The 24,067-nt window shown below is 39.6% G+C and overlaps 1 protein-coding gene and 1 long non-coding RNA gene across 2 annotated transcripts; both read left to right on the forward strand.

Moving 5' to 3' along the window:
• Window positions 1-12,661: 12,661 nt before the first annotated feature.
• On the forward strand, window positions 12,662-15,589 carry LOC149672192 (uncharacterized). The gene is made up of 7 exons (XR_016367171.1): window positions 12,662-13,305; window positions 13,511-14,084; window positions 14,145-14,216; window positions 14,344-14,458; window positions 14,522-14,644; window positions 14,703-14,768; window positions 14,838-15,589. It is a non-coding gene; the product is annotated as an uncharacterized LOC149672192 (long non-coding RNA).
• A 2,199-nt stretch (window positions 15,590-17,788) lies between these two features.
• LOC149672193 (uncharacterized) lies at window positions 17,789-23,227 on the forward strand. Its single transcript, XM_089840491.1, has one exon. The coding sequence runs from the start codon at window positions 17,789-17,791 to the stop codon at window positions 23,225-23,227; it is 5,439 nt and encodes a 1,812-aa protein (XP_089696617.1).
• Window positions 23,228-24,067: the final 840 nt, after the last annotated feature.

Genomic DNA, 24,067 nt, shown 5'->3' on the forward strand with positions numbered 1-24,067 from the left:
GTAGACATTTGGGTCTTTACGAACACATAAAGGTTATATATCTCCAAAATTTATACACTTCATTGCCTGTTCTTTTCCCCATTGACTGATTTCCATGTGTCCAAGATTTATCCTTATTGGATGTAAAATTTCGTCTGCTTTACTGTATATTCGCTATGCTTGGAATACTGCTTCAATATTTCGTAAATTTTTACTTCGAAAAAGAGAAATAATTCCATATCTAGGTAAATAAGTTTGTAGTAGTAGACCTCGGAGAGGTAATATTTTGGTTTTCCCAACTTGTCTTGAATTATCAAGGGTTTCAATGCGTGAATTAGTAGGTATTAACAGCGATAGATTTAATTTTAGAAGAAAGAATGGAGAACAGTTAGTATTTACATCAGTTAGTATTTACACTGCAAACCAGTTGTGAATGTAGCTATCAGAATATAGTGTAGACATTTGGGCCTTTACGAACACATAAAGGTTATATATCTCCAAAATTTATACACTTCATTGCCTGTTCTTTTCCCCATTGACTGATTTCCATGTGTCCAAGATTTATCCTTATTGGATGTAAAATTTCGTCTGCTTTACTGTATATTCGCTATGCTTGGAATACTGCTTCAATATTTCGTAAATTTTTACTTCGAAAAAGAGAAATAATTCCATATCTAGGTAAATAAGTTTGTAGTAGTAGACCTCGGAGAGGTAATATTTTGGTTTTCCCAACTTGTCTTGAATTATCAAGGGTTTCAATGCGTGAATTAGTAGGTATTAACAGCGATAGATTTAATTTTAGAAGAAAGAATGGAGAACAGTTAGTATTTACATCAGTCCGACTCATAGCCCAGTATAGAGCCTCGATAGAGCCCCTCTCTCCAACACGTAACGAAAATTTTAAATTATCTTATTGGCTCACTTAAACTTCGTTTTGATGACGTTGCTGACATAGACGGCAAAAAATACGTAATTCCTTTTCACCTCTGTCGCTATGACCGGCCTCTTCTTTCATACCACCCCCCCGCCTCGGGAAGGGGATCCGGGACTTTGACGCACGCCCAGACTACTCTGTTCTCCATTCCTTCTACTAAAATTAAATCTTTCCCTGGTATTAATATACGGTACTTCGGATTAGTTCACTTGAGCATAATGGGTTTGAACTCCAACCATGCACGTGGGAGATCGAAAGTCTATTTTCAGTAGACCTTCAAGAGCAGTTTGCAAATCTTGGATTACCGTGAAACATACAGTACTATAGACCTAAACCAGTTGAGCATAATGGGTTGAATCTCCAACAATGCAAGTGGGAGATATAAAGAGTATTTTCCATAGACCTTCAAGAGCAGTTTGCAAAACTTAGAATACCGGGAATGTTGCTTATGGTAGCTTGTATGGTATTCGCATTTGATGAAAATTTAATGGCTTAACCTTTTTGAGTTGAAAATTCATGTGAAATTCGGATTTCATGAAATTTAAAATTTTCGTTACGTGTTGAAGGGGGGAGTGGTTCTATACTGGGCTATGAGTCGGACTGAGTAAATACTAACCGTTCTCCATTCCTGCTTCTGAAATGACATCTATCCCTGATATAGAGGCGAAGTGTAATTTAGACACTGCGAGTCACGTGTGAATAAAAAAACTGTATGCCGGAAGTAGCTGGAAAATTTTAACAACAACAGTCTACTGCCCTACTGTATAGATAGTTAACACACAGAGTTCATACCATTTACACCAGAAGGCCAGGCTACTGGAGGACAAAAAACAGGCGGGTTTTTGTACTCCAGATTGCCCGGCCTCTTGGTGTAAATGGTATGAATCCTCCAGAACTATCTTAGAAGCCTTAGTGTGACGTCACCCATGCCCATAGAACTAAAGCGGTACCAAACATTGCCGCCTGTCAAAGCTAAGCCTGTGACGCTTTACCTAGGCACTGACGTCACAACTGAGATAGCTCCATTGTGTATCCAGGTACTTTCGTACTTTCTTAAGGTGGATTTTGGTATCCAGGCTATGTTGAAAGTTGTTTGAATAGCGAAAAGAGTGTGGTAGGGAGTGCTGCAAAGTCCGAACGAGCTGCAAGCTTCCTCCCTTTGTTACGGTTGTTAAATTTTTACCCTGCTGTGGCACAGGGCTACGTAGCCATTTTACAAAGTGAAATAAAAACAAATTCCGATGAATCTTTGTCACACAGTCACACTGCTTATTATAGTCCCCCAATATATACCATCAAACTCGTTCAAAAATTGAAAATATTCAAAGTCATAAATAGTTCTCAAAACCTAAGAGGAGGAAAGTTTGATTCTGGAGTAGTAACTCTATAGAGCTATTTCAGTGGGGGAAAAATTTCGTCTGCTACGAAAATTGGGCCTGCCTTTGAGTGTAGGGCGGACATTTTGTGAGGGTTTTCTCTATGGGCAAATAGCATTGGTGACGTAGCCATTACCCCCTCTGAAATAGCTTTATAGTGCTAACACGAGAAGCCCTTCCCGTGCATCGACGTAAAATTATTTTACCGACTATAACCCGGTTTTTGGCTGGGCACAAGTTTTGAGGTCACGTGATTATAGGAACAAGAACTTCTATTTTCACGTGACTTCCCAACTAAAAAAATTTCTTCAGAGGTGTCGGCTCTCAATGACGTCCAACCGTGAGCATGTTGGGATTTTTAAACTACTATGAACGGTGTTACTCCAAAGTCAAGTTCTCTATATTTGCGAAAAAAAACCACTCCAGAATCAAACTTCTTGAAGACAAAAGTAGACTGGCTTTTTCACTGTTGGACCAACTGGTGATCGCAGTCATCTTCGTTGTTTATATAGGCTTTAAACAACTGCGGAGTTGCCAACTATACCACTACTCCAGAATGGAACTTTCCTTCTCCAAGTCAAAACTAGACGGACTTTATCAGTGATGGGCCAACCGGTTATTGTCGCAATGTTTGTCTTTTACGTTGGCTCGGCGTTTTCTCAGGAAATAGAGAGAGGGGGGCTAAAATAAATCCCCTTTCTTCTTTTTGTGGCTAGCTTTCTCTGGACACTAACACCATGCTAAAGAGTTCAATAGGGGAGAAAATATTTCGCCGATTCTAAGAAGTATGAACAAGATGGTCGGTTCAGCCAGTGGTTCAGCTGATTATAAATTCTTATCACTCATACCAGAAGTTATAACTCCAAGGATGTTTACACCAGGAGCTTTCCCTAGCTCGGCGGTTGCGTTGAATTATTCTATGGTTACATAAATGAGAATTTTCGTGCCTGCCGAAAACCACAAATAAATGAAAAAACGTCTACAAGCTGATTTTACTGTTCCATCTAAATTAATTGAACAATTACATATACATTGTGGAAAAGATCAGAGTGCTCACATTTTTTGGACATTTTATAAAAAAAAACTCGAGAACAATGAGGAAATTAATTGTAGTCCATTTCCCAGACTCATGGCAATTTAATTAAAGAATTATCTGGCATTCACTATACAAATCGTTCATGTAGTTTCAAATTATAACAAAAATGAGAATTTTTAAGAAATCAATACAATAATGTTAATGAAAAATTAGTTTTTGTAAGATATCATAATGTTGCAAGATTAATCCTGCAAAAAACAGGAAATTAATGTCCTTCAGCGCAAATGTTCGATGTGTCTACCTTCCTGATGTAGACATTCTTCAAGTCTACTGGCCATTGATTCGCGGGCGTGGCGAAGCATTCCTGGGGTGATGTTGGCAATGGCGATTCTTATTCTGGCTTTAAGGTCGTCGGGTGAATCTGGTTCAGTTGCGTATACCTTTCCCTTGACATAGCCCCAGAGAAAGAAATCTAACGGAGTTAGGTCAGGAGACCTCGGAGGCCAGGGCGTTGGTCCACCCCTACCAATCCATCGGTTAGGGAACTCGTTATTCAGCCACTCTCTTACGGGTACGGCGAAGTGCGGTGGCGCGCCATCCTGTTGGAACCACATATCCCTCACTACTGCCAATGGTAAATCATTAATGGCATCAGAAAACTCTTGACGCAAAAACTCCAAGTAACGTTGCCTGGTGATGTTCTCGTCAAAAAAGAATGGCCCAATGATTCTGTCGCCAATGATGCCAACACACACATTGGTTTTCTAACGCACCTGATGGTAATGCTCCCGAAGCCAGTGATGATTTTGCTGCGACCAATAGTGAAGGTTATGTCGGTTGACTGTTTCATCTCGATGGAATGTAGCTTCGTCAGAGAACATAACCTTGCTAAGGAAACCTGGCATTTCTTCATCGAGGAACCTCATTGCCATACAAAAGTCCTGACGCCTAAGATAGTCATCCCCTGTTAACGCTTGGTGTAGGTGAATTCGGTAAGAATGGAATCGGTTCCGATGCAAAATCGACAGAACTGTACGATGGCTGATGCCACACTCGTCTCCTACCGCTCTACTGCTGATGTGAGGGTCGGCTTCGAACCTTGCCACAATGCCCATCTCTCGGGCTTCGTTTCCAACTATCCGGTCAACCCAACGTTGACGTCGTTGAACCGTAAAGCTACCTTCTGCTAGTAGGTTAGTTTCTAGCTTACCAAAAGTCCTTCGAGCAGGTGGCCTTCGGTTCGGAAAGCGTTCGGTGTACAAAATAACTGCCTGGCGAGAATTTCCTCGGCATTCACCCATAACGTAAATCATATCCAACTTTTCGCGATTAGTAAAACGCGCCATCATAACGAAGCACCAAGCTAATTGTCGTACGTGGGGAACTTTCCGAAGTAAACTACCGTGAGATAACCTCGTATTTACGGCCTAGAGGTCACAAACCTAAAAAATAACCCATAATACACATTGCCCCTGTTAACCGCCGCGATAGTTATGCCCTCCATGGCAGTAGGTGTTTTTTGTTGTCGTTAGAAAGACATTAATTTCCTGTTTGTTGCAGTATTAATCTTGCAACATTTATGATAAAAAACCAATTTTTCATTAACATTATTGTATTGATTTATTAAAATTTCGCATACGAGGTTATCTCACGGTAGTTTACTTTGAAAGTGTGCCCCACCTACGAATTCAATTAGTGTTACGTCACGCCGCTTTTTCGCCAACTAGTAAAAAGCGTACGACGACATGTTGTTTTTTACTCAACAAGAATTCACCTTATAAATAGCAAAGCAGTTTTCGTAATCATCACTTCTCGCTTGAATGTTAATTGCTAAGTCCTAGGAGGATATAGGGGTGAAGGAGTCTTCGACTGCCCGATTTCCCATTGAAACGCGCTTACAGATTATCGGCCGTGGTTTTCCCCCGTTCTCTCTCGTTCTGGGAGATTCATAGCCGCGCAACTAGTTCCGCGCACATAGTCATCGGGCGTCGTCTTTTCTTTTGATTTCATTTTTGGTAAAGGCTGCATTTTTTAGTGCTTTAACGGAACATTTATCATTATTTAATTTTTTATTAATTGTAAATTATTTGTTCTTTGATAAAACTGTTTTAGAGGGAACGCTTTTTTACTCTATCCTTAAACCAAAAACTTAAGTAAAAAAGTGTTTAAGATGGATTAAAGCCTGTGGGAGAGTAGAGTTAACACCCGATAACATTAAAAAAAATCATTCTTTCCCCAAATCTCTTACTTTTTACTACGCCGCCTACATATAGGCGGTGTTGCTTCTAAGGCCTAAGCTAGCATGAAAAACCCGCTCTTTTTTGAATTGGGATTTGCGTGGTCACGTGATGCGCGTAACCAAGGTCACTAGGTGCGCGTGAACGAATCTCCCATGGGAGAGGCCGAAACCTGAGCTCTAAGAACGGGCAGTCGAAGACTCCTTCACCCCTATATCCTCCTAGCTAAGTCTTACGAATTGTCATACCCAGTAACCGCGTTGTGCAAATTGTGCCAAATCTTTTAATGAACATAATAAAGTGTTAAGTTTTACCTGCGCCTTTTTTCACTGCCGCTTCACGATACGACAATTAGCTCGGTGCTTCGTTATGATGGCGCGTTTTACTAATCGCGAAAAGTTGGATATGATTTACGTTATGGGTGAATGCCGAGGAAATTCTCGCCAGGCAGTTATTTTGTACACCAAACGCTTTCCGAACCGAAGGCCACCTGCTCGAAGGACTTTTGGTAATCTAGAAGCTAACCTACTAGCAGAAGGTAGCTTAACGGTTCAACGACGTCAACGTAGGGTTGACCGGATAGTTGGAAACGAAGCCCGAGAGATGCACATTGTGGCAAGGTTCGAAGCCGACCCTCACATCAGCAGTAGAGCGGTAGGAGACGAGTGTGGCATCAGCCATCGTACAGTTCTGTCGATTTTGCATCGGAACCGATTCCATCCTTACCGAATTCACCTACACCAAGCGTTAACAGGGGATGACTATCTTAGGCGTCAGGACTTTTGTATGGCAATGCGGTTCCTCGATGAAGAAATGCCAGGTTTCCTTAGCAAGGTTATGTTCTCTGACGAAGCTACATTCCATCGAGATGGAACAGTCAACCGACATAACCTTCACTACTGGTCGCAGCAAAATCCTCACTGGCTTTGGGAGCATTACCATCAGGTGCGTTGGAAAACCAATGTGTGTGTTGGCATCATTGGCGACAGAATCATTGGGCCATTCTTTTTTGACGAGAACATCACCGGGCAACGTTACTTGGAGTTTTGCGTCAAGAGTTTTCTGATGCCATTAATGATTTACCATTGGCAGTAGTGAGGGATATGTGGTTCCAACAGGATGGCGCGCCACCGCACTTCGCCGTACCCGTAAGAGAGTGGCTGAATAACGAGTTCCCTAACCGATGGATTGGTAGGGGTGGACCAACGCCCTGGCCTCCGAGGTCTCCTGACCTAACTCCGTTAGATTTCTTTCTCTGGGGCTATGTCAAGGGAAAGGTATACGCAACTGAACCAGATTCACCCGACGACCTTAAAGCCAGAATAAGAATCGCCATTGCCAACATCACCCCAGGAATGCTTCGCCACACCCGCGAATCCATGGTCAGTAAACTTGAAGAATGTCTACATTAGGAAGGTAGACACATCGAACATTTGCGCTGAAGGACATTAATTTCCCGTTTGTTGCAGGATTAATCTAGCAACATTATGATATCTTACAAAAACTAATTTTTCATTAACATTATTGTATTGATTTCTTATAAATTCTCATTTTTGTTATAATTTGAAACTACATGAACGATTTGTTTAGTGGATGCCAGAGAATTCTTTAATTAAATTGCCATGAGTCTGGGAAATGGACTACAATTAATTATCTCATTGTTCTCGATATTTTTTTTATTAAATGTCCAAAAAATGTGGGCACTCTGATCTTTTCCACACTGTATACACTTTAATTTTTTGAAAACACTTTATCATGAAATTAATTATTTTGAGGGGATTTAGTGTCGATACTCAATAACTTGTAGTGCAAGCACCAGTACAAGTACAAAAACAACCACCGGTACAAGTACAAAAACAAGCACTGGTACAAGCACAAATACTAGCACCGGTACAAGCACAAATGCAAGCACCGGTACAAACACAAATGGAAGCACCGGTACAAACGCAAATGCAAGCACCGGTACAAACGCAAATACAAGCACCGGTACAAACACAGATACAAGCACCGGTACAAGCACAAATCCAAGCACCGGTACAAGTACAAATACAAGCACCGGTACAAGTAGAAGTACAAATACAAGCACCAGTACAAGTACAAGTACAAATACAAGCACCAGTACAAGTACAAGTACAAATACAAGCACCAGTACAAATACAAGCACCAGTACAAGTACAAGTACAAATACAAGCACCAGTACAAATACAAGTACCAGTACAAGTACAAATACAAATATAAGCACCAGTACAAATACAAGTACCAGTACAAGTACAAATACAAATACAAGCACCAGTACAAATACAAATACAAGCACCAGTACAAATACAAATACAAGCACCAGTACAAATACAAGTACCAGTACAAGTACAAGTACAAATACAAGCACCAGTACAAATACAAGCACCAGTACAAGTACAAGTACAAATACAAGCACCAGTACAAGTACAAGTACAAATACAAGCACCAGTACAAATACAAGCACCAGTACAAATACATGTACCAGTACAAGTACAAGTACAAAACCAAGCACCAGTACAAATACAAGTACAAATACAAGCTGATAGGGGTTAGGGATAGATATAGATTTAGAAGCAGGAATGGAGAATAATCTGCGCGCGCGTCAAAGTCCCGGACTCCCTTCCACGGGACGGAGGGGTATGTAAGAAGAGGCGGGTCATATTGAAAGAGGTAAAAAGGAATAACGTATTTTTCGCCGTCCCCGTCAGCAACGTCATCAAAAAGAAGTTTAAGTGAGCCAATAAGATAATTGAAAATTTTCGTTATTGTTGGAGGGAGGGGCTGAGCTATGAGTTCTTCATAGCTAACCGTTCTTCATTCCTGCTTCTAAAATTACATCTATCCCTGTAGGGGTGTTGTCTTTTCGTGAGAGTGGCGAAAAAACTCCTGCTAAAGTCAATTTTGATAAGTATTTTTATGGTGGCATCAATGTCCTCAATTTAATCTTGTCACGTCATGACACCACACCACTAAGTGTACTTTTTTAATCGCCAGTGTGAAGCCTTGGTCATAGCAACTTCCAACATAATAAAATCATGATCATACCAGTTGAAGGCACATTTCATATATATTTCCTTAAATCTATTATACTCCCTGATGATTAATTTCGAGTGAAAATAATTTTGCTTGAAATTGCCTACTAATAGAGAAACGCTAAAAAACAGATTTACTCATGTTAACCTTATTAGCAAAAATTTAACTATTATAACTACTAACAGGCACAAGTTTATAAGTTCCATCGTTAATATGATGAGACTAAAAATTCGCCTAGATACCGCGTCGCTAGTCACGTGATTGGCTGAACGAATAAAGAATATTTCGAAAAATAGGTTTGCAGTCTCGGGTTGCTCAGTGCTCACGCTGAAGTTGAACGGTTAGAACGGTTATAACGATTCACCCTGAAAATAAGCTAAGTTATATTTTGAGGTCGAATAATGTCCTCGGAAGCCGCTTCATTCACAAGAATTTTTAAAATAAGATAGCAAACGTTTCAGAAAAAAATAAAAGAGACTGATGAATGGATAGTTAATATTGAAGCGCGTGATCAAAACGGCGATCAATTACACCCTTGGAAAATGAATACTAAGTATTATAATATGAATAACTATTTGTTCGTAAATTTGAGTGGTTACGCAATGGATACAAATGTAACGTACGAGCAATGTTATTGTAAAGTGGATGTTGACATAGATGGAAAAACCATGTTGACCATCCGTAACGGAGACATGAAGGGCCCAAAGTTCAATAGTTTAAACTTTAGCTACACATATTGCGTCGGTTATCAGTCTAATCATCACTCTATATTTGTCGAAATCGAAATGTTTATCACCATTGCTTCGTGCGACGAAGATAATTTTATCAAAAAGCAAAAGACATTGTTGGACTAAAAAACCTTTTTGAAATGTTAAAGGATATAACGTTGCTAAAGATGGGGGAAATGAAGTTGCCAAACGCGACCTTTTATTTATAAAAACTTGAATAACAATTACGCGTTATTCTCAATATCAAACATCATTGAGCACTTCCACTATCTCTTTTCTTTTTCGTAAGATACAATTTTTTATATGCAAATAACAATGCTATTAATTTGACATGCTATTATTCATAAGCTTTGAAGGAATTTTGTTACTTTGGAGTAATATATCAAAAATACTTAATTTCATTTGTTTTGAGTTGTCAGTTAAAAATAGCAGTAACGTTGATAATGATTTTATTTCTTTACAATTATTCATGTTTTTTGAAAGTAGTTCCTTGAATACAGTATTAAAAGTCAGTTTTATCTTTGAAAGTGCAGCAAGAAAACAAGTGCTTTCATGAATAAGCCGTTTATTTTGTGGAGTAAATTTTTAAATTTGTATTATCAAAAATAAAATCTCGTTTTAAATAAAAGTATTGTCGATCAAGTACATTGTACTTCTGTATTAATATCATTCCACGGAATGAACTCTTATTTGTTAGAAATTGCAGATATACATATATATATACCCTTTTTTTGTCGTTCGGAAATTGGTGGAGGTTGCAGATATTAACAGTGAAGGAAGTAGTCCCTTGCCCCAGAAGATCTAATTACGTTCCGTAAGACAACTGGAGTCCGCTAGAAGCAGTAGCTGCTACAACCCTTTTACCACCAAAGAGACTTTAAAAGGAGAGTCGAAAAAAAAATTTGGTGCCCTTTTTATCGCGCGGTACAGGGGTGGGGAGTCTCCGTTTAGGACGTCAAACCAATCAAAATCGAGCAAGCCGGAAACACTCTCGTACCTTCAGTTCTAATTTAGGACTTTTAGGGGCAAAAAATTAATTTACTCTGCGGATCGGTGGAGCTTCCACTTCTCCCTTTATTCTCTTTGCTGCCATTCCCCTACCGGACGGTAACGAATTGCCAGAGTTGGCCTCAATATTTCCTCCATGGGTTCGCCGTCTCTTTTCTTCGAATTTTGGGACCTTGGCTATGTTGCTATAAGTAACGTCATAACATGGGATTGACCTTTTCATCTTTGCACTTTTTTGTTCAACTATGCGATTAACTATATAAAGTGTCCTTTCCCAAACACGGTAGAGGGGGGTTATGTTCTGAAAAAACGTACTTCACACAACATAATTAGATAATTTATATGTATTTATTCGTGAACACAAAGTTATGGTAACATATTCAAAGCTTAATAAGAACACATCATATTAAAACTATTAGAAATTGAAAAATATTTGATGAAAAATTTAGTAGAAAAACAGAAGTTCGATGTAAAGAATGAACAGCTCAATTATTTTATAAGCACGCGGTTGTTTTCATTTTCCACTGTCAAGGACCTTTTTCCTTAACATTTCAAAAATGTTTTTCATTAATCTCTTGCAAATGCATGGCCTCAATTTCTCGTAGAAATCAATAGCTAGATCATCCCAGTGGTCAACCACAAACATCACGGTTGCTCTTTTAAGAGAGTTGAATTCGCATATTACTGCTTTTTCAAGAAGATAAAACGCGTTCTCCACTGAAATAACTGGAATTATGCTTTCGACACACATGGCCATCAAATCTGGCAAAAGACAGAGATCAGCGGCTTCTAGCAATCCAAAATGGTTGTCAGCAATGTTGGGTGGTTTCTGCCCAGTGTAGAGGAAATGCAACAACTCCTTGACCACTGAGGCGTCAAATACTACAGTCCATTCGACGCAGTTAGTTTGACTTTCCTTACTAACGGTTTGAAACATTTTCTTGAAATACTCGGAACGCGAGGCCAAGACGAATTTGTGACATGGAAACTCCTGATCCTTGGTTTTGATGATCGTGTCTGTTAAAGTGCCTTCGTCCAACAATGTCTTTTGACCTTCGAAAAAGTTGCTCTCGTCACACGTCGCAATGGTGAGATATAAGTGTTTAAAAAGCTTCGCATCATTAATAAGAGGTACACTACCAGCAGAACCTTGAAATAATGAATTTACGTAAAGAGCGTATTAAACAGTGGTAAAATCATCATGGTACAAAATTATATGGTAAATAATTAAAAATAATAATAAAATACATTAATAAGATGCGATATGTATGCGTCGGCAAAAGTCTATGTTGTAGACTCATCGAGGGGATAATCAATAAAACTATAAAATTTATAGGATAATTTTATGTTGTAAAGATAATTGAGCGTTATGTATGTGATCATTTTAGCATTGCTAAAGGTAACTCATCGAGGGAATAGTCACTACAACTAAACTTTCTTTTTCAAAAGGTTCTGGGCATAAGTCAATGTCAAAAATTTATAAGATGCGATATGTATGCATCGGCATAAGTCTATGTTGTAAACTCATCGAGGGGATATTCACTAAAAGTATCCGTTCTTCTATTCGCCGGGATATTACAATTATAGCATGAGTAAATTTATAAGGATAATAATTTATGACCGTGTAGAGTCGAGGGGCTATCTCTCTGTCTCTTTCTGCGCGAGCGGAGCCTCCGGGATGAACTAGGCCCATGCGTGTGGCGAAGCGAGAATATTTTTTAACTAATTTAGTTCGCCGTGTTTTCCCGTTTGGGGGCGCTGATACGACCGAAAAATAAACAAAGTTCAACCCCGTGACCCTGTCGACTGCTTAAGTATTTGGGCCAAGGTCGCGGATTGTAAGTATACGTTTTTATAACTCTTACTGAATTATTTTAATTGAAATAATTTATTTTGTTGTCATCAATACCATCTAATCGAAAGATTCAGTAAAAAGTGAATAGCCTCAAAAACATTTACGTTAATTTTAGGTTGAAACTTTTCTCTATCATAAAAATTTTATGACTGACCCCTAAAATAACAACGATAATTTAAGGAAGACCCCTGTCACAACGGAAAAATAAGCGTCATCTATGGTGAAAATATTTTTCCTAACAAACTGGATATTTCCCCACATAAAATTTGACATGCATGGGCCTAGTTCATCCCGGAGGCTCCGGCGCGAGCTTTATTGCAACCGAGAATCGTTCTAAGTCAGATTTCAACTCTTTTAGTCGTCACGTTTTGGTTATAATAAATAACTCATTTCAATATCATATTTGAAAGTTTTGATTTCAACTCTATTAAAGTTTTATTTACCATTTATTTTTATTTACCATTTTACTGTTACTTACCACTTTTGGCTCCACGGTTTACAACCGCTGAAGGAACATTACCGTAGGGGTATATCAAGCGAAAGCTGAAACTATTGAACCTTGGGCCGTTCATGTATCCTTTGTGGATCATAAATAATTCACCTTTGACCTTGATGTTCACATCGCAATAACATCTTTCGTACCACACATTCGTATCCATTACTGAACCGCTGGCATTCATAAAACATTCATCATTCATTTTAATATATATAATATTCATTTTCCACTGGTGTATTTCATCGCCAAGTTCATCATGCCCGGTAATAATTTCGGTCCATTCACAATCTTCCGATATTGCTCGGTGAAACGTTTGCTTTCTCATCTTCAACATAATTTGTCTTTAAAACGTAACTTTAATTCACGCTTTATTTTAGTGAGCAAATCGCGCGACCGTTCGACTTCAGTGTGAATAACAATCAACAGTCCCAAATATTTTGAAATGTCTGTCTTTCAATTGGCATGACTCGCGTTACTGATTTCTATGAAACGTTTTAGCCATATTGCAATTGCGATGTAGTTTTTTTCAATACAACGATAAGTTCGTAATTATTTTAATTTTGGGAGAGCTATTTCGGCTTAACTACCGACCGACTAAAAATTCCGTAGTTAATCTTTACTAATTTAGTTTTTTCTACTATTTTTTAATATCTGTTTAACTGATGTCTATTTGCTGGTTTCTGTGGTTTGGTTTCTATTTTTTGTTGAAGGTTTATAGGTTAAAAAAGATCTAAGTCAATGTCATACTAAAAAAACTTGGTTTATTTCTTGCTAAAAATTTATGTTGACCCTTTCACTTGGGTCTCTAAGAGAATTCTGCCAAATTGTGGGCACGAAAACCATTAGTAAACCTCCTGCTGCGGCCGAATTCAGCTGCCAAAGAAATCTCCTCCTACCTCTCCTAAGCTCGCTCATTGGTCAATCCAAATCAAACTTGAGGCGTTTCATTGGCGGTGGCGGTTTTGGGGCAAAACTCACTTACGACTTGTGAGAGGTTGAAATTTTCGAGCAGACGACATTGACACGTGTCAAAATATACACCAAATTCAAAGTAGTAATTTTAGAACTCGGCAAACCGTTCAGCATCATGAATCGGTTAATTGACCGGTTTTTTTGCTTTCTTTTTCCACCGGAACTTAGCAGACTACACTTCGTCGTTGCTAATGGCGGTAATGGACTATATTGTTCTTGGTGTTGTTGACTTTCGAAAGAAAGACAACTAAATTATTGTTTTAAATAATGTTAGTTTACAAAATATAAGGGTTTGCGTTGTTATAATTTAAAATATGCCTTTGTTTTGTGGGAAAATGAAGTCGAACTCTGCCCGAAGTCGAAAAGGATTTACACCGAGGCTTATGACGAAGAAAGTCCTCTGTAGACTGTAGTAAGTAGTAAAGAAAGATTTTATTGTTTCTGTTATTGACTTATTGTTTGGTTCTGTAAGATAAGTTTCAAGCAACAGAGGCACGCTAGTAAATGATTGGAACATGAAATGAGGCACCATCCCATAGCGAAGGTATTTCGTCATTCATTGGCCATGACCAAGATAATTGTGTTTGGATACAAATATGATTGCCTAATCCTTATGGGTCATGAAAGCCTGATTCGATATGCTTATAATATATATTCCATGACTGTCACAGCCATCTTCCCTGGCACTTGGCACCATGAACTGTACCTATTTTATAATCAAAGCACCAACAGCGAAAGAAATACTTCTACCTTTTATTAAGCAACTATTGCATTAATGTTCAACTGGTAAATAATGTTGCACACATGTCTAACAAATAGAAATATTCATATGCTTTTCTTTTATTATAGATTTGTCGTAATGACATTTCTATCATTGACACTGGCAATGGCAATGGAGAATTATCTAGGGTGGGCACTTCCTCTAAGGATATCTGCCAACATTGAAGTTTTGTAATCAACTTGCATATTAAGGTATTAACACTTTTATTAGTTGAGCATGCTTTACTCTAAGGTATCCCTTTAAAAAAAGGCTGGCATAGTTGTTGCAAGTATAAACTACCAACGAGTATGTGATTTGCGCCTATACAAATATGAGGTGAACTCTTTAAAGGTTTGTATAAGATAAACAAATCAAACTTAACTAATTATTATTATGGTAATAAAGAATTCAGTATGGGAAAATAAGTAACAGAGAGGAACCAATGTCGAGACTGAATGATGAGCTGTTACTAAAAAAAGTTTAGCAACATTATTTAAATAAAACTGAGTTTATTTTGACTTTATCACATAGTTTTCTCGATGTAAATTAGTTTCGTATTTTCAATATCTATAAGACCATTTTATTAGACGGCCACTAAATGCACATCTATGGTATTATTATCTGATGTAGACAAATGTATGAGTCTGTTGAAATGGTATTTGGATGAAGGAGGACTGGCATTCATGTGCATATGTTCTTGAGCATTGTTGTTTATGTATTATCATTATAAGATTGTATTAATAAAGGACCAATGGAAATCATGTATCGAACGTAAAATCCTATATATGGAAAAAAGGCTTTTATTGATCATCTTTGTTGCAGTTTAAAAAAGAAGATTCCCCATATTAGTATTTCCAATTGCACATTTCAACAAGTCACGAAGCATTTTTGAAACAGCAAATTATTTAAAATGACCTTCATTTTGCATATTCTATTCTTATAACATACGTGTTTCAATTTAAACTTTAGTTGTTGATTTATTCGCTACTACCCCTTTATTGTTAAATCACAATTAAATGTAGTAAAATGTGTTGTGTCCTTCGCATCATTTAACGAAGAGTCAATTAAAAAATGTGCCACTATAGGAACTAGTAAGCCTATTGGTGATTCTATGGTTATATTTTTATCTCAGTGATCCGTCTTTAATGTTTCGAGCACCTCTATGTATTTAAGGGAAGAATTCAAGATGCCACGCAAAAATGAATTAAGACAATAAAACTGTAACATTTTAATGGGTAGGAAATAGGGGGTCCCTTACAAAAATCTTCTTAAGAGTTCTAAAGGAATTTCTTTGGAACCCTACGGAGCCCTTGGGATAATTTTCTAAAGAAACTATTTCCAAAGACTTCCTTGGAATTTCCTAAAGAATTCTTGAGATATATTTCCAAACAATGTCTTGGGATTATTTTCTAAAGAAATTCTTTTGGAATTCTAGAGATAAATTTCCAAAGAATGTCTTGGGATTATTTTCTGAAGACATTCTTTAGGAATTCTAGAGATAAATTTCCTAAGAATGTCTTGGGATTATTTTCCAAAGAAATTCTTTAGGAATTCCAAAGATAAATTTCCAAAGAATGTATAAGGTTTATTTTCTAAAGAAATTCTGAAGGAATTCTAGAGATATATTTCCTAAGAATGTCTTGGGATTATTTTCCAAAGAAATTCTTTAGGAATTCTAGAGATGAATTTCCAAAGAATGGCTTGGGGTTGTTTTCCAAAGAAATTCGTTAGGAATTATTGAGATAAATATCCAAAAAAGCTCTAGGGTTTATTTTCCAAAGAAATTTGTTTGGAATTCAAGAGATATATTTCCAAAGAAGGTCTAGGGTTTATTTTACAACGAAATTAGTTAAGAATTTTAGAGATGAATTTCAAAGGGCCAGATTTATTGCAATTATGCTTTACATATAGTTATCTCAAAACATTTTTACCCAAATTGTTTAGCTAAAGCTTTCCTAGATAGACATTAACTTGACGGTTAAAAAATTGAAAAACGTTTCACGAAGGCTTGTCCCGTAGCTAAGGCTCAGCAAGCGCTGAAATGGAATGTTATATTTACCTATTTTTTCATTTTTTTGCCTTTAATAATCCCTGAGGTGTTTATGTAAAGGATAAAATAGATTAAAAGTAAAATAAGAGTAATTAAAATAGTTATGTTACAGGGAATCTAAGCTGGCAGTCGGAATTGTTGCTTAATTCTCTTATGGCATGTTGTATCTTTATTTCGAACGTAATTAGAGTCCAAAATAAATATTTTTTAAAAAATATTGTACAAAAAATTAGGTTAAACGCGTCTCTGATACTCGAAAAACTCTCACTGAATATGCATTATTAAATTTAACAACAACGTCTGTATCTACTGCTTGGCCATTAAAGCCACCAAAACCCACTTAGTACCCCATACAATTCGACAAGGTTAAAACTTTCTGCCGTTTACGGATGTTTTAAAGTCGATGAAATGTCTGACTTTATAAGCAATTTCACACTGCATGCGAGAACTTCCCTTGCTATAAGGGGTGTAGTTCAGCATATAAGAACTGCACTCCCAGTATTGGGATATGGTTCTGCATGTGAGAACCATCCTCGTTTCTAGTGGCTGTTGAGAAATAATTTTAAGTTTATATATTCATGTGTTAATTTCTTTAAATATTCATGTAAGATTTTTTGACTATTCATAAGTGTTTTCAACTTGGGCCTTAAGCCTACAGAAAAATCTTGTTTGCGCTTTTACTTTCGTACGGGCTTTACCCCTTTTGTGTAAGCGAAGAAGCGAGGACGCTGGCTACGTCACCAAAAACCCAGCGCTCCTCTCGTTTTCGTACCACTGGTGGCCAGAGTGGAAATATTTGAGATTTTTTGTATAAAAGGGCCAAAAACCCTTTGTTAGTTGCTCTTTCTCCTTTTTGCGACCTGGAATGCGGACCACGGAACTTTCTCTCCTTACCGTGACTATGCCCCACGTGGGCCCCTTTAGAGAAAGTTCCCCAGTTAGAGCCACGCCACTCTGGACCATCTTTGAGTAGATAAGTTTTGTTTTGTTTTCTTTTGTTTTATTTTATGACTTAGTTGCAATTAAAGTTAAATCAGTTTTCCCATTTTTTCATATTTAATTTAGTCAGTTTAGTTTTTATTTAAGACCTTCTTCACACGTAGATTCAAAATCGAACCTAGAATACCTATTTTTCAGTCGGTAGGCATTCTTTTATAGCTCTCCCAAATCAGCCGAGAATTAATTCACTTTAGTTCTCCCATCATTGAACATTCCGTCACATTTTATGGTGCTCTCAAGCCCGGGAATCGCGTGTGATCAGTGCAAATTTGTTTAAATAGAGACTTTCGCGGACTAAATTAACAATATGGAGACATCAGCAACCCCTTTAGTGGCACACAAAAGAAAGCGCAAAGTTTTCCGCGCGGCAGTTACGAGAATAATCGGTTCTATCAAGAACCACCTTAACGAGGAACCTTTAGACGAAGAGACATTAGTAATTAGCTTACAACAGCTAACCATCAAGGGCGAAGAACTAGCAGAATTAGACAACATGATAGAGCCATTGGTTCTTGAGTTAGATGAAGAAAATTACGAGATAGAAATAGAGGAGGTACAAAAATACCGAGCGGCAATTCTAGAATTTAAGACTAGGGTAGAATTCCATACAAAGGAAATGAACAAAGAACGACGTAGTCGTAGAAACTCGGTAGTATCGCAGGCCGATTCGACGGCGTCCGAAAGATTCGAGGAGCCGACCGGCGGGGAAATAGCCCGTGGACGAATCGAACGCGAGCCGACCTTTAATGGTGGAGAGAGACAAGGCGAAAGGCCAACTAGGTGGGCCCCATCAGTCAGGCTACCAAAATTAGAAATTAAACGATTTTCCGGGGACATTATGGAATGGCAGAATTTTTGGAGCGTATATGAGACAACGATCCACCTTAACCCACAATTAGATAACATTGAGAAGTTCAGTTATCTCAAATCGTATTTAGAAGGCGAAGCTGCCCTATCTATTAAAGGACTAACAAATACGGTACCAAATTACGAGACAGCCATTAGGAATTTGAAAAACCGTTACGGGCAGGAAGACGTAATCATCGATAACCACATGTACAATTTAATAAATTTAACACCAGTTAGGAAGGCACATGATGTAAGCGCCCTTAGAAAACTACACGACACTTGTGAAATTGAAATACGTAGTTTAGAGTCAGTTGGAATCGCGCTAGATACCTTCGGTGCCCTTTTATGCCCAGTTTTGATAAAGCTAGTCCCAAAAGAAACGGCATTGATGTTTACGAGAATGATAGGACCTCAAAACAAGTGGACGGCACGTGACTTTTTAAATTTCCTCAGCCGAGAAATAGCCAGTATGGAAAGAGCTTTCACGTCCCAAACAACCACGATGGCAAACGAACGAGCCCCCCCAGATAGGCTTAGCTCAAGATCAGGGTTCGCGAGAGAACCGAAGCACCCCTCAACCGCGGCAGCCCTAAACACGGTCGTTTCGGATAGAATATGCATCTTTTGCGAAAACTCCTCCCATAGCACGAATGAATGCAAACATTTTACCCCCGAGGAAAGAAGAGACATTATTCAAAGAAAAAGAAGATGCTTCATTTGTTTACGCGAGCATCACCGGGCTAAGTTCTGTAGAGCCAGAATAAAGAACTGTAAAAAGTGTAACAAAAGACACCACCACACGTTGTGTTTTGAAGGCCAAGAAAATAGCGGTAGCTTAGCGAGAGAGAGGGCGCGCGAAGAAACAAGTCGAGAGAATCCCCCACCCCCACCTGTAGAAAATACGGCAGCATTGTCAACAATAACGCACGAAAACCAGAGAGGGGAAATATTCTTGAAAACCGCTCAAGCTTTAGTGAAAGGAGGGGGGAGTAACCGTTACCGTTGCCTCTTAGACGGGGCGAGCCATCGCACCTTTATCAACGCTGAACTCTCGAGAAAATTACAGCTGCCAGTAGTAGGCGAAGAAACCCTCGAAATATTCCCCTTTGAGAGCGAGACTCCCATTTATTCGACTAGAAGAAAGATTCAAGTAGATATGATTAGCATTCATGACCCGAAGGTCACCGTTAGAGTCATCGCATTAGAAACCCCCGAGGTCAATGGCGCCGTATTCGCAGTTCCTAGCCAGATAATAGCGAAAGAAATGAATAGGAGAGGTCTACTCATGGCAGAATACCCCAAAGTTAATGAAGAAATCAGATACAGGTCTTCAATTGACATCATGATAGGGGCAGACTACTTTTGGGAAGTTGTAACAGGCAGAACAGAAATGCTAGGAAAATCGTTAGCCGCTATGGAAACCCGACTGGGTTGGGTGGTACACGGGAGAACCGCGACACGAGGTCCAGCCACTGTTAGCGTTAACTCAGTAGCAGTAATGTTAGCCACAGTTCCGGAATTAGACCCTGTATCAGAGCAATTACAAAGTTTTTGGGATATTGAAACCCTAGGGATTAATGACTCGAGAAAAGAGTCCCTTTCTGAGAATGAAGTACTAGAGCAATTAGAATCCATGATAGAATTCCATGACGGGCGATATAAGATAGGGTTCCCATGGAACGAGAAAAAATCTGAATTAGGGGACAACCTAGCTAACGCCAAGACTAGAACAATGAGACTGCTATCTAAGTTAGAACAAGAACCACTTCTGTTAAACGAATATAACAAAGTTATTAAAGACCAACTGCAAGAAGGCGTCATAGAGCTCGTGCCAGAGAACGAAGTTAGAGACACAGGAAAGGCTTATTTTTACCTCCCCCACCGTCACATTCTACGAGAATCAAGTTCGACCCCCCTTAGAGTAGTACACGATACGTCGTCGCACCCAGCTGGGCGACCATCCCTTAACGATTGCATGGAGTCAGGGCCGAATTTGAACGCGGAAATTATAGACATTCTCCTTCGCTTCAGAGAAAAAGAGATCGCGTTTACAGCCGATATACAAAAGGCTTTTCTGCAAATCGCGCTAAAAGAAGAAGATCAAGACTGCGTTCGGTTCTTATGGATAAATGTTAACGAAGTAGAAACGCCATTCAAACTCCGTACCTACCGGATTAAACGAGTCCCTTTCGGGGTAACCGCGAGCCCCTGCCTATTGGCGTTCACTGTAAGACACCACGTCAAAAAATATGAAGAAGCCAAGCCAGAAGTCAAGCGGTTGATAGACCAACAGCTGTATGTTGACGATCTATTGGGAGGCGAAGATGACGTAGAGAAAGCACTCGAGTTATCAAAAAGCACAGCGGATGTCCTGCTAGAGGGAGGGATGCACCTCCGAAAATGGAACACTAATTCTGTTGAATTAAGGGAATTATGGCAGCAGAACGGCTTACAGCAGCAAAACTTGGAGAACGACACCCCTCTGAAGATTTTGGGGATGTCTTGGGACGCTGGTAAAGACCTCCTTAATTATGATTCACAGCCACTTTTGCAGTATTTTAGCAGTCCCACAATGACCAAGAGGGGACTCATCCAAGCCGTAGCGAGGATCTATGACCCCTTGGGTCTACTCGCCCCTTACACAATACGAGGCAAGATGATGTTCCAAGTACTGTGGGAACGAGGATTAACATGGGACGACGAGCTTCCTCAAGACCTGGCCTCCCAATTTGACAGTTGGTGTGAAGAATTGACGGACATAAAAGAATTGAAGATTCCGCGTTTCTACTACAGAGAAGCCAGCACCAAGGAGATCATCTCAAGACAACTGCACTGTTTCGTAGATGCTAGCGAGAAAGCGTACGCCGCTACCGTTTACCTACGTTACGAAGATTCCGCGGGGAAAGTTACCACGTGCCTCGTCACCTCTAAAACCCGAGTCGCACCCATTAAGAAGTTAACCATCCCTCGCTTGGAACTCATGGCCGCCGTCATTGGTGCACGTTTAGTCACCCACGTAAGCAAAACACTTACTAATAAGCCCACTAGCATACATCTTTGGTCCGACTCGACCATCACGTTGCAATGGATCAAGGGATCCGCCTCAAGATGGAAGCCGTTTGTCAGCAACCGCGTCCGAGAAATTCAAGAGCTGACAGACCCGCAATTATGGAAGCATTGCAGGGGAGACACCAATCCGGCGGACCTCCCTTCCAGAGGTATCAAGATGAGGGAGCTGGTAGAAAGCAAGCTATGGTGGTTTGGACCCCCATGGCTCCGTCAAGAGTATCAAAATCAGGCCGAGCCCCTAGACTTAAGAGAAACCCCAAGCGAGGCCCTGGAGGAAGAGAGGAGAAGCGTCTCGAAAGATGCCATTGCCATACTAGTAGCTAGTGAGGGAACAGAAGATACACTCTTGGACCTTAACCGATTCAGCAATCACTCAAGGTTGAATCGTACAGTTGCATGGGTTCACCGTTTCATCCATAACTGCAGAAACCCTCAGAACCGTAAGAAAGGCGAACTGTCAGCGGAGGAGATAACACAAGCAGAGCACACCCTCATCAAGAACGCCCAAGGGAATAGTTTTCCCGAAGAAGTGGCTTCCCTTAAAAAGGGTGACAGAATATCAGTTAATTCGAAAATCTACACGTTAAGCCCCTTTTTAGATCCATACGGATTACTTCGCATAGGCGGACGATTAGACCAAACCAAATTCTCATACGAGGAGAAGCATCCTTGGCTTCTGTCATCGAAACATCCGCTGTCAGAACTCATCGCTCGAGGAGCCCACAACCGAATCATGCACGGAGGCGCAAACGAAACAATAGTAGAGGTACGAGAACGTTTTTGGATACCGAAGGCCCGTCAGTTGGTAAAGAAAACTATTAACAATTGTTACAAGTGCAAGAGATTTCGCGCCAAACCCTCGGTAGCAACCATGGCTTCTCTTCCGGCAGACCGTGTCACGAGAACACCGCCCTTCGAAACGTGCGGATTAGATTACGCGGGTCCGCTATATACCAAGTCGGGAACAAAAAGTTATATAGCCCTTTTTACGTGCGCGGTAACCCGCGCAGTTCACCTCGAATTAGTTTCAGATTTAACTACCGAAAACTTTTTATTAGCATTTAGACGCTTTATTTCGCGTCGCGGAATCGTGCGCCACGTGTTTTCTGACAACGCGAAAACATTCAAGCGCGCCAATGAAGATTTAAAAATTCTCGCGAAGACGGTCAGAAGTCCAGAAGTACAAAATTTCGCGGCGGAGCATAGGATAAAATGGACTTTCATAACGGAGCGAGCCCCCTGGGTAGGAGGCTTTTGGGAACGTATGGTTAAATCGACGAAAAACGCGCTACGCAAAGTGCTCGGTACATCGCGCCTGACATACGAGGAAATAGAAACCGTTTTAACCGAAGCGGAAGCCATAGTCAATTCGCGACCGCTGTCATTTGTCTATAACGAAGCCGATGAGCCCGCGCCGCTTACGCCAGCGCACTTTCTAGTTGGAGGAAGGTTGACGTCTTTACCTTCGCAATCATTTCTAAGCAGCGTAACCCAACCATCTACGAGAAAGGATCTGACGAAACGCCTTAAGTACCGCCAGACCTTATTGGATCAATTCTGGAGAAGATGGAAGGCCGATTACCTTTTGGACCTTCGGTCAGCGCACCACCAAACCAAGGACAGACCAACGAGAACCCTAAAAGATGGAGATGTCGTTCTCATAGAGGAACCTCGCACGCCCAGGCTTCTATGGAAGCTAGCACGCGTAAAGGAAGCCCAGATGGGTCGGGACGGCCAAGTAAGATCCTGTCTACTTAAATCACCAGATGGAACAGAGATGCGCAGACCGATCAAGCTTCTATATTTTCTTGAACTTGACGAACATTAATAACTAAGTACTCTAATGAACATTTTAATTTTGAACTAAACTAGTTCAAGGCGGGGAGTTTGTGTTGAGAAATAATTTTAAGTTTATATATTCATGTGTTAATTTCTTTAAATATTCATGTAAGATTTTTTGACTATTCATAAGTGTTTTCAACTTGGGCCTTAAGCCTACAGAAAAATCTTGTTTGCGCTTTTACTTTCGTACGGGCTTTACCCCTTTTGTGTAAGCGAAGAAGCGAGGACGCTGGCTACGTCACCAAAAACCCAGTGCTCCTCTCGTTTTCGTACCACTGGTGGCCAGAGTGGAAATATTTGAGATTTTTTGTATAAAAGGGCCAAAAACCCTTTGTTAGTTGCTCTTTCTCCTTTTTGCGACCTGGAATGCGGACCACGGAACTTTCTCTCCTTACCGTGACTATGCCCCACGTGGGCCCCTTTAGAGAAAGTTCCCCAGTTAGAGCCACGCCACTCTGGACCATCTTTGAGTAGATAAGTTTTGTTTTGTTTTCTTTTGTTTTATTTTATGACTTAGTTGCAATTAAAGTTAAATCAGTTTTCCCATTTTTTCATATTTAATTTAGTCAGTTTAGTTTTTATTTAAGACCTTCTTCACACGTAGATTCAAAATCGAACCTAGAATACCTATTTTTCAGTCGGTAGGCATTATTTTATAGCTCTCCCAAATCAGCCGAGAATTAATTCACTTTAGTTCTCCCATCATTGAACATTCCGTCACAGTGGCTAAATTAATTTACCCCATAACCTTCTCTATATGTTCCCCAAGAAAATTCCATAGATATTTCCCAAGAAAATTCCATAGATATTTCCCAAGAAAATTCCA

Source organism: Phalangium opilio, unplaced genomic scaffold, assembly GCF_054372755.1.
Source record: "Phalangium opilio isolate 3A_F unplaced genomic scaffold, DU_Popi_V2 ptg000054l_1, whole genome shotgun sequence".
NCBI classification, from domain to species: domain Eukaryota; kingdom Metazoa; phylum Arthropoda; class Arachnida; order Opiliones; family Phalangiidae; genus Phalangium; species Phalangium opilio.